We start from the raw sequence: 17,373 nt of genomic DNA, 5'->3' as shown, positions 1-17,373 counted from the left end.
AGAAAGGGTACAGATTGTCGGCATCCTAACAAGTACAGATAAACACAGCACTACAGTCTGATTCCAACCATTTTTACCTTTTAATTTCCATTTCAACCTTTTTTTTTAAGTTTAGAAGTTAAATTCCAGAACCACCACCATTTTCACGATCAATGCCAGTACCATCACCAACATACTTAGCCTGCCTATTAATTACAATACATGAGGCAAAAGTACCCCGTCTCTGGTGATACTAATTGCACGATTAACCTTTTATAAGGCAGTGAGGGAAAAGCCAACACCAGTGATTATGCCTGGGAGGCCTTCCTAGGAGCAAGAGTTACTCCAATCATTACTAATTCCAGGTATGCCTCAGTGTGTTTCTTACCAAGAGTACAAAGTGGGCACGAGTTGTAGTTAAACCATTTAGTTACACCTTTAGGACAGACTGCTTTCCCTAGACCAGCACTTTGCCAAAAGTATATTTATTAAATATGTGGGAAACGCCTTACCAAAAAAAGAGTGGCTTGGAAAATGCTGTATTCCATAGTCCCTGTTTGAGGATTCACAGGGCGTTTAGCATATTAGAAATTTTTGCAATAAAGGAACTATTTTTTTAAAAGAACATTTACTCTTTATTTTTTGTTGTTGTTTTAAATCCTCACCTGAGGATATTTTTCCCATTGAGTCTTAGAGAGAGTGGAAGGTAGGGGGAGAGAGAGAAACATCGATGTGAGAGAAACACATATATTGGTTGCCTCCTGCTTGCACCCTGCCATCCAGGACCAGGAATTGAGCCTGCAGCTGAGGTATGTGCCCTTGACCAGAACTTAACCGGGACCCTTCAGTCCTTGGGCTGACACTCTATCCATTGAGCCAAACTAGTTAAGGCAAAAAGGAACTTTCTTTCTTTTCTTTCTTTTCTTTCTTTTCTTTCTTTTCTTTCTTTTCTTTCTTTTCTTTCTTTTCTTTCTTTTCTTTCTTTTCTTTCTTTTCTTTCTTTTCTTTCTTTTCTTTCTTTTCTTTCTTTTCTTTCTTTTCTTTCTTTTCTTTCTTTTCTTTCTTTTCTTTCTTTTCTTTCTTTTCTTTCTTTTCTTTCTTTTCTTTCTTTTCTTTCTTTCTTTCTTTCTTTCTTTCTTTCTTTCTTTCTTTCTTTCTTTCTTTCCTTCCTTCCTTCCTTCCTTCCTTCCTTCCTTCCTTCCTTCCTTCCTTCCTTCCTTCCTTCTTTCTTTCTTTCTTTCTTTCTTTCTTTCTTTCTTTCTTTCTTTCTTTTTCTCCTCTCTCTCTCTCTCTCTCTCTCTCTCTCTCTCTCTCTCTCTTTCTTTTTTTAAAGGAACTATATTTAACTTAACTCAGTATTTCCTAAATTCATTTGACCATGTAATCCCTTCCTAATCTCGCCTCTCTACAGACAATTTATGAGCAGCTCCCAGAACTAATACTTCCAGAAAGACACTCTGGAAAATACTCTTTTTGACTGATAAAGGATAGAATTAATTCAGATGAGTATTGCATCTTTCCAAAGCTTAAAATCTCTAATTATTTCACTCTTGGAAGAGAAGACAATAGCTTAACCAAGTGTTGAGAAGAAAAGGATTTCGGGAAATTACAAGGCCACCTGATCAAAGGTACACACTCTACTTACTTGAGGAGATTCCCAAGATTGAACAGAGCCCGGTTGTGCTGTGGATTTAGCTGGAGAGCCCTCTGATAGTACATCTTTGCCTCTGCTGTGTTCCTCGTCAGTGTTCCAAGGTTGTTCAGGGCACTTGCATGGCGTGGATACAGCCTAAAAAATTTTAAAATATTAAGCCATGAGTGTTCAAAAACTTCTAAGTTGGACAGTTTGCTTGTTCTACTTTCTGCCTCCCCCACCTATGCCACAACCAAAAAGAAACACTGAATTCTTCCTTTATTTTAATGGTACATCTATGCCAAATCCTTTTTAGTGCAATTTTGTTGAGATATAACTGACATGAAGCACTGTGTAAGTTTAAGGTATACAGCATAAGAATTTGACTAATATATATTGTGAAATGACTGCCACAATAAGTTTAGCTGACATATATAAAAGGCTAATAATGCAAAGTGTCCCCTTGGGAGTTCAAGCGGGAAACCGGGAGTTTAATTGCTCTCTATGATGTGTGCTGAGCACCGGGGGGAAAGGGGTGCAGAACAAAGGAAGGCCCCAGCTGGCAGCCGGCAGCCGGCAGCCTGGGAAGGGAGGCCCTGGCTGGCAGCCGGAAGATCCCAATCAGCCCTGATTGCCAGCCAGGCCTAGGGACCCTACCCGTACACAAATTTCGTGCACCAGACCTCTAGTCTCATATAAATACACACAAAAAAGAATGTTTTCATCCTTATGAAGAGGACTCTTAGGATCTACTCACTGAACAACTTTCATATGCACCAAACAGCAATGTTATTAGCTATAGTCATCATGTTGTATATTATATCCCTGGATCTCATTTATGTTATAACTGGAAGCTTGTACCTTTTCACCACCTTCATCCAATTCCCTAGCTCTGGTAATCAACCATGGATTTTGTTTTCTATGGTTTTGTTTTGTTTTATTTCAGTTTTTTAATTTACTTTAGATTTCATATATAGGTGAGCTCATACAGTACAGTAAAACTCATTTAACATTGTCAATCAGTTATGCGACTTTATAATGAAATCTATTTTACCATAGGACAATTGTTATAAACAAGATTTAATCTCCCAAGGTATTCATTAGAATTATAACTAAACCTCATTGAATGAAATTATGTTATGCAAGATCTGCTGTATTTGTCTTTCTCTGACTCACTTCACTTAGCATAGAGCTATGTTGTCACAAGTGGCAAGATTTCCTCCCTTTTTTATGACTGAGTAATATTTCACTGTGTATAAATACACACCACAACTTCCTTACACACCTTCTGTTTCCACATCTTGGTTTTGCAAATAATGCTGCTATGAATATGAGGTTGTAGATGACTCTTGGATATAGTATTCTCATTTCCTTCCAATATATTCCAACAACTGGAATTGCTGGGTCATGTGCTAGTTCGAATTTTAATTTTTTGAGGAACTTTCATTTTATTTTACATAATGGCTGCACTAATGTACATTTCCTTTCCTCTACATTTTACCAACACTTGTTATTTATTTTTTGTTGTTTTTTAATATTAGCCATTCTAGGCTTCCGATCAAGGTGGCGGCATAGGAACATGTGGTACTTGCATTCTCCCATAATCACATAAAAATTATAACAAAACTTCAGTGATGAAATGCAAGGACCTTCAACCTCTTTCCATCAAAGTTATTTAGAATCAAAGGACATAAAAAGAGCTTCCTAGACAAGAAAAAGCTAAAGGAGTTCATCGCCAACCCAGTATTACAAAAAATGTTAAAGGGCTTTCTTTTAAAAAAAGATAAAAAATATGAACAATAAAATGGCAGTAAGTATATATCTATCAACAGTCAAATCTAAAATACAAATAAATGGACAAATAGAGCAGAAACAGACTTGTAGATACAGAGAATATTGTCACAGTTGCCAGATAGGAACTTGGGGGGATGGGTGAAAGAGGTGAAGGAATTAAGAAGTATAAATTTGTAGTTACAGAATAGTCATGGGGATGTAAAGTATAGCATAGGAAATAGTTAATATTGTAATGACATATATGGTGTCAGATGGGTATGAGATTTATCAGGATAATCTTAGTAAGTTATCTAATGTATCTAAATTGTACACCTGAAACTAATATATTACATGTCAACTTTAATTGAAAAATAAAAAAATGATTTAAAAATATTAGCCATTCTAACTGATGCAAGGTTATACCTCATTGTAGTTTTGATTTTCCTTGATGATTAATAATGTTGAGCATCTTTTCATGTACCTGTTGTCCATCTGCATGTCTTCTTTGGAAAAATGTTTATTCAGAGTCTCTGCCCAATTTTTTTGTTTGTTCTTGAGTTGTATGAGAGCTTTATATTTTTTGGATGGTAAATCCTTATCAGATACATGACTTGTAAATATTTTCTCCCATTCTGAAGGTTGCCTTTTCATTTCATCGATGGTGTCCTTTGCTGTGTAGAAGCTTTTTAGTTTTGTGTAGTCCCACTTGTTCATTTTTACTAGTATTGCATTTGCTTTTGCTGTCAAATACAAAAAAATCATTGCCAAGACTGATGTCAAGGAGCTTATGTTTTCTTCTAGGAGTTTCATGGTTTCTGGTCTTATATTCCAGTTTTCAATTCATGTTGTTAATTTTGTGTATGGTGTAAAATAACGGACCAGTTTCATTCTTTTGCATGTGCTGTCCAATTTTCCCAATACCATTCATTGAAAAGACTGTCCTTCCCACAGTGTGTATTCTTTGTTCCTTTGTAGTAAATTAACTGGCCATAGATGTGTGGGTTTATTCTCTTTAATTGATCAATATATCTTATTTTAAAATAAAAGCTATCATACTGTTTTGGTTACTATAACTTTCTAATATTGTTTGAAATGAGGGATCATGATTCTTCCAGCTTTGTTTTTCTTTCTTATGCCAAATCTTAATGGTCAACTATTTTTGCAGATGTGAGCATATAAATAAGGCAGAGAAGCAAATATTAGTGGTATTAGTAAATAACTCCCAAACAATGCAAAAATAAATAGTATGTGAATCTGTCGAAAATAAATAAATTTTAGTCCTTTGGAGACTAAAATTACTTTCAACTTCCTTTAATAGAAAATCCTCTTTGCCTCAGGTGCTGAGTTTCTCTCCTGGTGGGACTACTGCCCAGCTGCCTCTACAGTGCCCACTATTTCCACAAGATGCTGGGAGTTCCTGGGTGAGAAATCTTCATAAACACCTTTGGACTGGAGCATTAGACCATCACTTTTGAGAAAAAGGATATGCATAATGTCTCCCCATAAAAATAATCTTTAACCCCCAATAACCATCTATCTTGACTTTCTTTTTCCATTTTATCTGATCTCCCCCTCTTTCCGTAATGTGCTCCCACCTGGCCTGATATGGATCTCAGAATAAAAATCCTGACAAACACTAAAAAAATTAAATAATACACAATAATGTGAAAATAACATTTCTCACGTCCAAAGCAAATGTAAGGGATTGGGTATGCATCAACAAGCCAAATTTGTGCTGATTAAAGAAGAAAGGGAATCAATTTATTTCCTTAACATGAAACTATAAAGAAGGCAATGAGCACAGATACATGACTTGGCTGTTTCTGCTACATTTAGTGGACATATTTAGCAGTCTAAGAGGCTCCATCTCTGTCACCCAGAGTACTTTGAATAAGCCTGTGGAGCTGGCTTTTAATGTAAGAAAGCCAAGGTCATGCCCAAGTAATAAAAATAGGATCTGTCCTTGTCAAGTCTCTTGACAATCAAATGCCATACTTGCCCCTCCCACCCTGTTCTGTCCATTCTAAGATCAGTTGCTATTAAAAGGCCAGAAAGACAAGTTGCATCATTTTTTTCAAATCTTTGCTTTGAAGGGGTTGCTATTAAAAGGCCAAAAAGACAAGTTGCTCTACTTTCCCCCCCAAATCGTTGCTTAACCAGAGTGTCCTGAGTTTATTTGCCTATGTCATCCTCCCTTCCCTACTCCCTCACTGACCAGCTATGAATATCCCTCAGAACTAGTATTGTTAAGAAGACATTCTGGGTAATGCTTCTCTTGACTGACAAGGAATAGAATCAATTCAAATGAATATTACACCCTCTTAAAGCTTAAAAGCCCTAATTATTCACAATGACTTTGAAGGCTATAGGGAAAGTTGTATTATAAGAGGAAGTTGGGGGAAAGAAAACATCTCAGGCCAGACAAGGGCTGTTGTTTGCTTCTCTTTGGTGACTTCTTAATTAGCAAAGACAACACCAGGGTCTCTGCTACAGCCCCTCACACCCAATCTCCCAGTTCCTGAGACATGGTGAGTGTCTGGTGCTCTCTCTGAGATGACCCTACAGGGTATCAGAGCTATGATGAGAGACAAAAATAAAATACTCTTGTATCCCCCCATTCACTCCATGCCCAGATATCTCCTGGGAAGCTTGTGTCTAGCAGTTATTTTGGAAGTGGATATGGAGAGCACATTATAGCCAGGGCTCAAATTCTTCCAAAGAAACTTTTTTTTTTATGTTGAGCAAAGCTCTGTGATTGCCAGATGATTTAAGAGTTGTCCAGTGAAGCCCTAACCGGTTTGGCTCAGTGGATAGAGCGTCGGCCTGCGGACTGAAAGGTCCCAGGTTCGATTCTGGTCAAGGGCATGTACCTTGGTTTCTGGCAACATCCCCAGTAGGGGGTGTGCAGGAGGCAGCTGATCGATGTTTCTCTCTCTCTCATCGATGTTTCTAACTCTCTATCCCTCTCCCTTCCTCTCTGTAAAAAAATCAATAAAATATATTTAAAAAAAGCGTTGTCCAGTGAACATGGTGAGAGTAATTCTCATTGTTTCCCAGATGACAAAGTGATATGTCTCTCTCTCTCTCTCTCTCTCTCTCTCTCTCTCTCTCTCTCCCTTCCTTTCTGAAATCAATAAAAAAAAATATTTTTTAAAAAGCATCCCAGGATATCTGCCTCCTCAGGAGAGGTAATTTCATAAAACGTGATTTTTCCCTTGTTTCTTTAGGTTTTGGAGCTACCAAATTAAATGCCTGAGGTGAAAGCACAAACTATGGAAAAGGACGGTCTATATTCAGTAAGAGCTTCCACAATGGGCTCACTTCTGTGTCAAAGTTCTGGTCTGCACCGCCAAGCAGCTAGCTGGCTCTCCAGCTGGTCCTCAGCCCTTCTTTCCTGACGTTTTATTCACTCAGGACCCCACTGCCATTTAAATGAATGGTATGCACTTTCAAAGGTCACCAACTACAAAAATGTTTTTCTCTCTCTCTCCCTCTTTTTTTTTTTTTGTCAAATCAGAAACAAAATGTAAGTCTGTACTGAACTCTCAAAATGAGAACCAAGTAGTGAGAAGGAAAGTAAAAGCCTTTAGGATGCCTTGTGCTCCAAGGCTGCAGAACCATGAGGCTTAGGAAAAGAGGCTCCATGTTAATTACCAGAGTCTCAACCCTTCCAACGGAAGGACTGCTGCACTTCTGGTGATTTACTGAAGCTATTACCATGCACAGCCCTCCACCTGGAAAATGAATAGCTGTTGTTCATTCCTGGTAATAGTAAGGGTCTTCTCGCAATACCTCGTCTCACTGGTTATCTGATTAGGTTCACCTCATCGCAAAAAAGTACTGCATTATTTATGAAACAAAGCTGAATTCATTTAAAGGATTCTTCAACAGCCAGGTCAGGAAAAAATATCACTTTTTATTTTGATTTTTATATTGATGTAGATATTTTCTTAAAACGGAGAGTCTTTTCTTGTGTACTGAAGTCCTATGCAAGAACACGACTTATTTTGTGTGTTTACTTTTAAAATACACTTGTATTTGAATTAACTTGGGTCTAATGTCAATCCTGAGTTCTCCAGGGGGGAGTTTTCTATTGAAAAGATGAATAAATTTAAGAGATGTCTACGCGGCTACATCAATTGTCAGAATAAATTAAGCCCATCTGGATTTTGACTTCTGCAGGTATGTTTTACATAAGTTCTGTTAGTGACCATTCCCTTATCCAACTAAAAACAACCACAACAAAAGCGCCACTGAACTGCAGCACAGTGGTCATTGTCAGACCTACTTAAAAAAAACTTTTTTATGATTTTTAGAGAGAAAGGAAGGCAAAGGAAGAAAGAGAAATATCTATGTGAGAGAGAAACATTGACTGACTGCCTCCTGCACACCCCTACCAGGGATCGAGCTGACAACCCAGGCATGTGCCCTGATCAGAATTGAGCCAGCAGCTTTCTGGTGCACGGGATGATGCCCAACCAACTGAGCCACACCAGCCAGGGCAGGCCTACTTTTTAAAGACCAGTGTAACTGGACTTTCTTTCTCCTAACTTTATTAACCATATGCATTGTTTATGGGGACTCTCTCATTTCTTTACTATTTTTATTTCAATCAGTTAAAATTTTTAAAATTTATTGTACAGAAAAAATGTTATATTGTCAAATAGTTATGTTCTATAAGAAAGTTTATTTTTCCTCTTTAAAAAAGAATTCTAGGTACAGAGATACAGTTCCATGAACTAAAAATTATTTTTCAATTATTAATTTACATTTGTAATAAACACATATCCATTTGAGCATTTAAAGCATTCTTGATTTTTATCAATTGGCAGAACTAATGAAGTAGATAGTTAAGAACATTAGCATTCCCCTCCATTCCCAGTCCTCTTATCTGGGAAGAATGAACATCAATAGCATGTTAACAGGAACAGTAGCCTAAGTGGAAAACAGAAGAAAATGGGTCCCCAAAGACCTAGTATGTATTCATGGCACTTTTTTACATTTTAGAGGGCTTTTACATATATTATCTCACTTAACCTCCCTTGTTCTCTAAGTAAAATTAGTGTATTATTTTACAGTTAAGAAAAGGGATGCTGGGAAAAATTAAGTAAATAACAGATTATTAAAACACAAAGAAGTATCTCAGAAGTCCTGTGTTCTTTTTTGAAAAAAAAATGTTCTGACTGATTTCAGAGAAGAAGAGAGAGAGAGAGAAATAGAAACATCAATGATAAGAGAGAATCATTGATTGGCTGCCTCCTGCATGCCCCCTACTGGGCATGGAGCCTACATGGGTTCATGGGTTGATGCTCAACCACTGAGCCACAGGGGCCAGGCCCTTGTGTTAGTGTTAAGAAGGCAGATGGTTCCTATAGGTCTATTTTCTCAAACCATATATGACTCATTCCACCATCAGCAAATAAATTCAAATTAAAGCTTGCATTTTGAATAAGTTATCTTTTTGTTCCCTTGACCAATCCATTCAACTGTGATCTTATAGGAACTATACTGTTCAGTGACAGAAGTAAAATAAACTTGGGAGACATAGTTACTGAGATTCTTATTCAATGAAAAGCTGTTTCTCCTGCCATATAAAATAATCATAGTGTCTCTGAGAAGCACAGTATTATGCAAAGCAATCCACAATCAACAACACTCCGTGCATAAGACAGATACATGTACTCTGATCCACTATTCTCAAGCTTTAACCACTACTAAAGATATGAGATGTATAGGACTAATTTTTGGTTTTACATTTTCTTTTAGTAATTTACTTTAAATTTTGTACAATCTGCTCAAAATTTCATCATTCGAGTATCTTTTAATTCATTTCATTGTTTTAAGTCATATTATATCATGTGCTCAAATTTGCAATTTCATTTCAGAATATACACACCCTGATTTATTTATCTGATTCTCATTCCACACATTATTTTCTTTTAGGTTAACTATGCTAAGGTCAGATATTTATTTTCTACTTCCTTTTGAGAAGAAATAAAAAGAATCCAAAAGAAAAACCTGACTGAGAAAAAATTCAACCATGAAACCTAAATTTCACTGGACTAGAAAATATCCAAAGTAAACTTCATTTCAGGAGTCTGCAACATATTTTCAACCATAATTAGTCTCTGGCGTTGCTAAGTGCCTGGTTCCTTCATGTTATAAAATCTGAATCATCATGTCAGTAATTGCACCTGGGTGACATTGATTATTTATTGGTTTGCTTCTTTAATTGTGTGACATCACCATTAACACCCAGAAAATGTCCTCCCAGTTTCTTTTTACAATGCAATCCTTCCTGTCCATTACAGACCCTCCTTGGAAAAACCCCTCAGCTGAGATTTAGGGAAATGGGATGCACTCTTTGTGAGGGGCCAGCCAAAGAATCTGACCTCTCACAATGGGTGACCTTCAGCAGGATTCTGAGGGACTCCGCCCAATTGATTTTCTAAGACAACTTAGAGTAAAACCATGCTCTCCGATATCCTCAGGAAATGAGTCATTTTAAATGGCTGACAATTTCCTGATTCCTGAGTATTTACCTCTAGAGGTATGTACTGAATTAACTACTTTTCTGCTCTTTTAAGTTGAAAATGATGAACATAATTTAACCTTTCTCAGCGGGTTGGGGTGATCATGGCGGACTTTGGTGTCTGTGCCAGATGGATGGGAAATTCCTTTGGTGGAGTGGAAAAATAACTCTGTGTGGAAGCAGAAGCCATAGGTGACTTTCTAGCTGTGTGATTTTGAATGCATGTCTGTGCTTCAGTTTGCTTTCTCTGCAACAACAAGGTTAATAACATATTGACCTTCTGTGAGAACAAATCAGCTTTTATGTGAACAATGAGCTAGTGGCTATGAAAATACCCATCATCGTACCTATTACACTGCATCCATTTAAGGTTTGGGGTCAGCTGCAGGACCTCTGGGTGGTTTCACTTGGCTCCCTCCATAGCCCTAATGAACCCATGCCAGGCTGAAGCTGCCAGCTCTCCTTCTCTCATATGGATAACTTAGCCTCCAAAAAATCATTCTCTCCACTGCTGTTCATGGCCTTTGACTTGCTCCCATCAGTCCAAATAACATCCATTATTTCTTCATCGCTAACCCAGTGAACACTCAAGTCATCTTGTATCCATCTGTCTCCCCCATACCATGGGTTCTCAGATGTGAAGGACGGGTGACCTTCTCCATTTGAAGAATGTAGGAATGTTCTTTGTCAAACACTCACTCCGAAGCCTGTCAGTCCTTCACCCTCTGAAGCAAATGGTCCCACAGGCACCAGAGCAATTTCCTCTAGGCCTTTTCGATATGCTTGAAATGGAATTTCAGACACGTGCAATTTTAACAACTGCATCCAAGATTATAAAGGGGATTCAAAGTCCTCTGTGACAGATCAGTGCGCTCGTGGAATCCTCACTGTAATCACAGTTCATTGCATGTATAATACTGATTATTGGATCAACTTAGAAAAAAGAGAGTGAGGTGCAGGAAAAGGGTACCATATTCCTAACCAATAACTACCAACCAAGGAGATCATGAGGAGTGGGGAGGAAAGGGGATGCATTTCCCTGATAGGCATGTTAGGAATTGGGGTCACCACTGGTATACAATGGGCAGGAACTAGGAGAATTAAACATCTTGCAATGCATAATATTGTCCTGCATAATGAAGAGTTGTTTCAACTAAACTGTTGACCACTCTCCCAGTGAGAAACACGGCTTATCTTTACGGAGGTGTCCTCTGAACCTAAGGGGCCTGTGAGAGAGATTTTATGCATTATATTAATTCAGTTTTTCTTTCAACAAACATTCATTGAGTATCTACAATGTGCCAGGCCTTCTGCTAATGGCCCACATTAGAGTGTGACCAATGCAGTAGGAAGATATGAAGCAAAAAAGGGAAATAGGGTATATTGGGAGTGGCTACACTTATTTTTAATCCTCATGGGAAGACATGTTTAGAGAGAGGAAAAGGGAGAGAGAGAGAGAGAAAGAGAGAGAGAGAGAGAGACCTTCCACACACTCCATGACCAGGATGGATCTCATAGTTTAGGCATGTGACCAAACTGGGAATCAAACCAACAACCTTTCTGTGCACAGAACTACACTTAATCAACTGAGCCACTCTGGCCTGGTGTGGCTGCACTTTTAAGAAGGGTGACCAGGAAGGCCTTATGGAAAATGACATTATGTGAGGAATCCTGAAGGAAGGGAGGGAAGCAGACATTTAGAGAAGAGAAAGTGTTCTGGGAAGAGGAAATGACAAATACAGAGAGTCCCTGAAATAGGAATGTAATGTGACTGGTGTGTGCCTGACTGGGATGTGTCCGGAGCACTATGTAGCTAGAGTTGAGCAAGCAAGAATAGTAGGAGGTGAGGTCTCAGCAGGAAAGTGGCCAGGACTTGCAGGGAGTGAAGACTGCTACAGGGGCTTTGAGTTTCCCGATGAATGAGATGGGAGCCAGCAATGTTCTGAGCATGGACTGCTATGAATGGAACATCCCTATGGTTGCTGTGCTGAGAACAGTCTGAAGGGAGTGGGGGAGGGGTGAAAATGCAGAGACCAGAGAATATTACAGTAATCTAGGTGAGAGATGATGGGTACTGCATGTGGACAGAAGTGGTCAGATTTTGGATATATTAATAACATTTACTGAGTTTATTATTGCCAGGTATTTAGACATTGCTTTCAGCCTTTTGTATGAATTGTTTTGTACTATTCCAACCCAGAGGTAGGTAACACCACTATTCTAATTTTAACAGAAAATCTAAATGATATTCTGTTAAAACTCATATTGACATATAGAAAAATCATAAATTAAGCTGGTGTGTAGTGGATGCTGTCTTGCACCATCCAGAGGCCCTATTCAAGTGTGAGGCACGTGTTCCCTAGCTGCTGACAGCTCACACTTCTTCCCTGGGCATTGCTCTCAGCCTCAGAGTTGCCTCACTCAGAGTCCTCCCCTCCCTTAAATTAGTTTTAAGAGGGTATAAAGGTTCCAGCTCCTGTCCATTCAGGAGGACTCCGAGGGGTTTTCCAGAGCTCCTGTGGGATCGGCTGAAGCCTCCTAGTAATTGCACTGCACCTCAACTCTCTCTGCACCTCTTGCTTCCCTGGCTTTCTTACTTGGTGTTTCAGAGAACATTCCTGAATAAACATTCTGCACGCAAATCTCTGCCTCCCATTGTTTCCTGGGGAATCACAACAGAGACAGAGAGGGCAGTATAAATCATGGAACTTCCATTTGGAAATTTAGTCCATAAGTATGTCCACAATGTGACCAAAATTCTGTCTTTTGTCTGAATGAAATATACTTAATTTCTTAAATTAATGAATAAAATGCGGGACTTAACATATACATGTGTATATATGTATATATTTATACTTCTGTAAGTGAAAATACCACACCAGCAGAAGAATGCATCTTCCTTTCTTCAACCTGGCTAGCAAAGACATTGGAATTTTAATTCTTTCCAGAGATACATGGCAGCTGGTATCCAAGGCCACCTGCCGTCAGTAGAGTTATTTCAAATGCTCATTCAAAACAGGCCGTGTAAAGAAAGACTTTTTACATAAACACTGATTTTTAAAAGATGCTCAAACCCCACCAGTTTTATGGATAGCATTTTGCAAAGGATTTATAATAAAGTAATTTTATTGATATACTCAGGATATCAGTGAACAGTGGGGCACGGTTAGATTTCTCTAGACCCTAATGATATGGCATTTCTTCAATACTCGTTCTTTTATTACTTCCCATTTCCACATACATTTATTGTAGTCTAATGGGATCTCCTTGCCAAGTTCCAGTTACCCACATAGGAGGAAATACAAAGGACGATACCAATGGGCACTACTCTCATGACAAGTCTTTATTTCATGCATTAAAAAATTCCAATAAGAAGTCTATTCTTTCCCACGCGTTAACCAGTTAAAAGCAAGTGTAGATTTCTTGTGTCCAGGGGCATTAAAAGCACATTCCTTCCCTTTTAGTTATGCCCATAGAAAAGAACCTGCTCAGGAACTTCAACCCCCTTTGAACATAGTTTTCTCTCCCTTCAGATTTTCTGTTTAAAACATCAATAACAGATATATTAGGAGGGGACAAGGCGGCTCTAAGGGACCCAGGGCTGGCCCAGGACAACTTGAGCACCCCCAGGGCAAGGCATTGTATTTCCCGCATGATAGGGTTATGGGAGGGGGGGGGGGAATCTTAAGATGATTTATTGTGTATTTCATGTTGAAAGCATATTTGTGAAAATAAAATAGTTGTCTGAGTGACTGAGAGGATCATAGCCCTTTTATCAGGATGGAATCCTGCACATATGGCTGATATCCAAGCACCTGGAAGACATCAGCAGACCTGGGTGTGGCCAGGCATTATGCTAGTAGGGTGGGAGGAAGACGGTACCTAGGTGAACAAATGTTCAGCAGAATCTGTGGAGAGACCTTCCTGACCCACCTGGACAAAGACAAACTCTACTCTCATTCCTGGCTGCAGGATTCCTGATGACCCACCCATTTTAGCTAACCAGTAATCCAGTCATGTCTGGAATTTAAATACAAGATGAAAAAATAGATTCCATGACTCTATCACCTAGTGCAAACTCTTTTAAAACAGCCTCTAATTATGTCCTCAGATTCCCAGATGTTCTCTGTAAAACATATCCGTGGATATCCACAACTTAAACTTCCTCTGTAAGCCCGGGCCCTTTTGCTCCCATGAGCTGAGCTGCATGGCTGCTAAGAGTCTATTGTGTTTATTAACAAAATTATTCCAGTTGAAGCTTTTATTGCAATTGTACAGTATAATAAAATATTTTGCAAACGGATAAAATGTAAATATAAATAAGAGAGTTGCTATTTCCATCAAAACTAAGCAAATACTCTGAAAGTACTTAAAAAAGAGAAGCTGCTCAAAAAATGGCCATTGAGTTAGACATGTGAGATCATTGTAAAAGACTGGAGGAGTATAATCAGAAAATTCTCAAATAGGCTTAAATTTAAAGTATCGAAACTGACCATCATAGAAGTGAATTATGGGTGTGGTTTTGCAGCTTTTAATCAGCAGACTCTTACTCAGAGGAAAGGACTTGGCTTGACCGTAGCAGATTGGTGAACAGATGTAGATGTGAAATTTAGGGTACAATATAAAATTTGAGAGCATGCATAAATTGTTTTAAAACTCTTCACCTTTAACAGACTTTTTATGCTAATCAACAACACACTGGCCAAGTACACATTCAGTGTCTTCTACACTTCCTCCAGGCAGGGCCACCATCTCTCCATTGGGATTTATGGGATGAGGCATTTCGTGGGAGAGCTGAGATATTGGGCGATCTCTAGCCTTTCTATTTCCATAAAATAGGCGTCATGGCAGAAACCTTCCCCAGGGTAACGCAATTGTCAGAAAGCATTGGAGCTACCTGGCAGATCCACCAGGGGTCTTCTGATTCTCCAGAAAACAGAATCGCAAGCCTTACAGAACCCAGACTAGGCACAGACATGAGAGCTGCCCCTCACAGCAAAGCAAAACTGATACTTGTGTTGGGAAAGGGTCCTGACATTTTTCTTTGATGATGTGGATCTTAATCTGAATCTATAACCTCAGCTGTAGCATTTTCCTAGGGAGATTTCCCTTGTACTCCAGAAATACTTCTACATGGTTAAAAAAATAGAATAAAGCTTAAAAGAAGCAGAATAATCATGTGATATAGAATTACCAATCTAATATAGTGCTATTTTTAGGACTGTACGCCAGCCATAAAGATATTGGTATTGACACAACCCTAATGACTAATTTCACCATTCCCACTGGGATCTACATAGTCAGTATAACAGGAATGAGTAACTGTTGGGCCTGATTTCAGATAATATCACCTTCAACCCTGCATCTCTCCTAATCATTCTCTTTCTTGCAGTGTGCAAATATGGAAAACATCAGATACATTGAAGTTGAAACAGAGGTGGAACAGTTGGGAGGGGGAGGAATTCCTGTCTCAGCAACTTCCACAAAGAAATAGCAATATCAAAATAAGGGCTTTCTTCTAGTGATGAACAGTCCTGGTATTTTCATTTTCTAACACACAGTGACAATTTATTTAAATTATAAAACACACACAGCTAGGCTATTGTGGCTTAGCAGTTGAGCACGGACCTAGGAACCAAGAGGTCACCGATTCCGATTCCTGGTTCAGGTACATGCCTGGGTTGCAGGCTCCATCTCCATTTGGGGGTGTGCAAGAGATAGCCAATGGATGATGTTTCTCTCTCATCAGTGTTTCTATCTTTCTACTCCTCTCCCTTCCTCTGTCTCTAAACACACACACAGAGACACACACACACATACACACACACACACACAAAACAAAAAATACCCACATCTGTTGGAAATTCACCACAGAGGTATCCACACAAAAATAATGATACTTTATTTTAGATCAGAAGTATTTTTGAACCTGGTCTAAGAGAGCGAAATGTTTCACTAATTACTATGCGGTATATTTACTGCTTTCACTGTTTTTCCTCATTTCTCAAGGGACATGTTTCTTCCAGAAGCATAGTTGCTGAACATTTATTTTTATTGTTTCATGGGAGAGAAGCTGAAGTACCCAACTGGCTACTATAATTCAGTAAAATCACCTGCCAGAGAATTTACTTAACTTATACCTTTGCCCCAAGCTGTGCTTCAGGGCCTGCCATATTTTCCTGTGCGAACTTGAGAGAAAATAGTCTGTTAGAATAAAACAAATTTAAAAAGATACCGATACACTTCCTTCCAATCAATATTTTTCACACAAACTTACTGCTCTTTTCTTTCCTTCAAGAATGCCAGCTAAAATCATGAAACGCCAATTGTTAAAGCCAAAACACACTTTATGTGTACCCTTGAAGGAATATGCCTTTTTAAAAAGGACATTTCCTCATTGCCAAAGTGATACGTGTTCATTGTAAATATCTGGAGCACAAAAGAAAGTTAAAAAAATTTAAACCATAATCTTACCAGCTCATGATAAGCATCATAAACATTTGGGTAAACTGCCTTCCAGTGAAAGAATATCATTCCTTAACATTTTAAAAGCTATCTTCTACTCCTTAATAAAAACGTCTATTCCTCAATAAAAAGCTCTGTTACAAGTATTCTTCCAGAACCTAACGTTTCTTGTAATCTTTGGGAAAGTATTTGACAGTGAACTTGATGCAACAGTTGAAAATGCTTGCTATACTGAATATTAAGTAACAGGTCTTAAAATCTAACAGATGTTGACTGATGAACAACACACTTGAGCAGAACACTGTTCAAAGGGATACTTTTAAAAATCAGGTCGGTTACTTTAAGAATGACAATTTCAATCTGAGCTTTGAGTCAATAGAGTTAGCGCGTCAGTAAAATATATTTGTTTGGTTTATATATTTTAAGTATGTCCTAAGATGGAACAGGAACAGAAAATTCGACCAGATGTGAGTCAATCTGTGGGGGCATGGAAAACTCTTCAGGAAGCTTCCGTGAGTCTCCTGGGATTCAGTAAAGAGAGGATGCACCTTGCTGTATTTTGCCCACATTTGGAGAGTCTGAGGCTGTGTTAGTTATCACGTCTCCACAGGTTCCAGGATAAATATGTTCATTATCTGGGACCTTTTGGAGAAGACCATCTTGAAAGCCAGAGTTGCAATTTTCAAGAGTACTTAAGAGCATTACAGACTGTTGCTGGTAATTTAGAACTTGAATTTTTAGTTTCTCTTAAAGTCATACATCAAGCCATATTTTGGTATACTCCAAATGTCTTCACAATAAAATCCTTTTCAGACAGTCCGGAAGCCCTAAGAGGGGGGTACAAATTCATCAGAGGTAAAATATCCCTGAGGAACTTACAAGTATTATTTTTTGACAACCAACTCCAGTTTTGCCTTGTGTGTGTGGGGTGTGTGTGTGTGTGCCAACTGGAGCATCACCCTTCTTTTTGCCATGGGTAGGCAGTAAAAAC

General features: G+C 38.5%; 1 protein-coding gene across 1 annotated transcript in view; it reads right to left on the bottom strand.

Annotated features, from left to right (window-relative positions):
- Nucleotides 1-17,373, bottom strand: part of TMTC1 (transmembrane and tetratricopeptide repeat containing 1) — a 227,269-nt gene that overhangs the window by 46,727 nt on the left and 163,169 nt on the right. Inside the window, exon 11 of the mRNA XM_023752313.1 lies at nt 1,625-1,768. Coding sequence (XP_023608081.1) covers nt 1,625-1,768 — 144 coding nt within the window. The remainder of the gene's footprint in view (nt 1-1,624; nt 1,769-17,373) is intronic.

This window comes from Myotis lucifugus, unplaced genomic scaffold (genome assembly GCF_000147115.1).
Source record: "Myotis lucifugus unplaced genomic scaffold, Myoluc2.0 scaffold_30, whole genome shotgun sequence".
In the NCBI taxonomy this organism is placed as follows: Eukaryota; Metazoa; Chordata; class Mammalia; order Chiroptera; family Vespertilionidae; genus Myotis; species Myotis lucifugus.
This window is presented reverse-complemented; position numbering and strand designations above follow the sequence as displayed.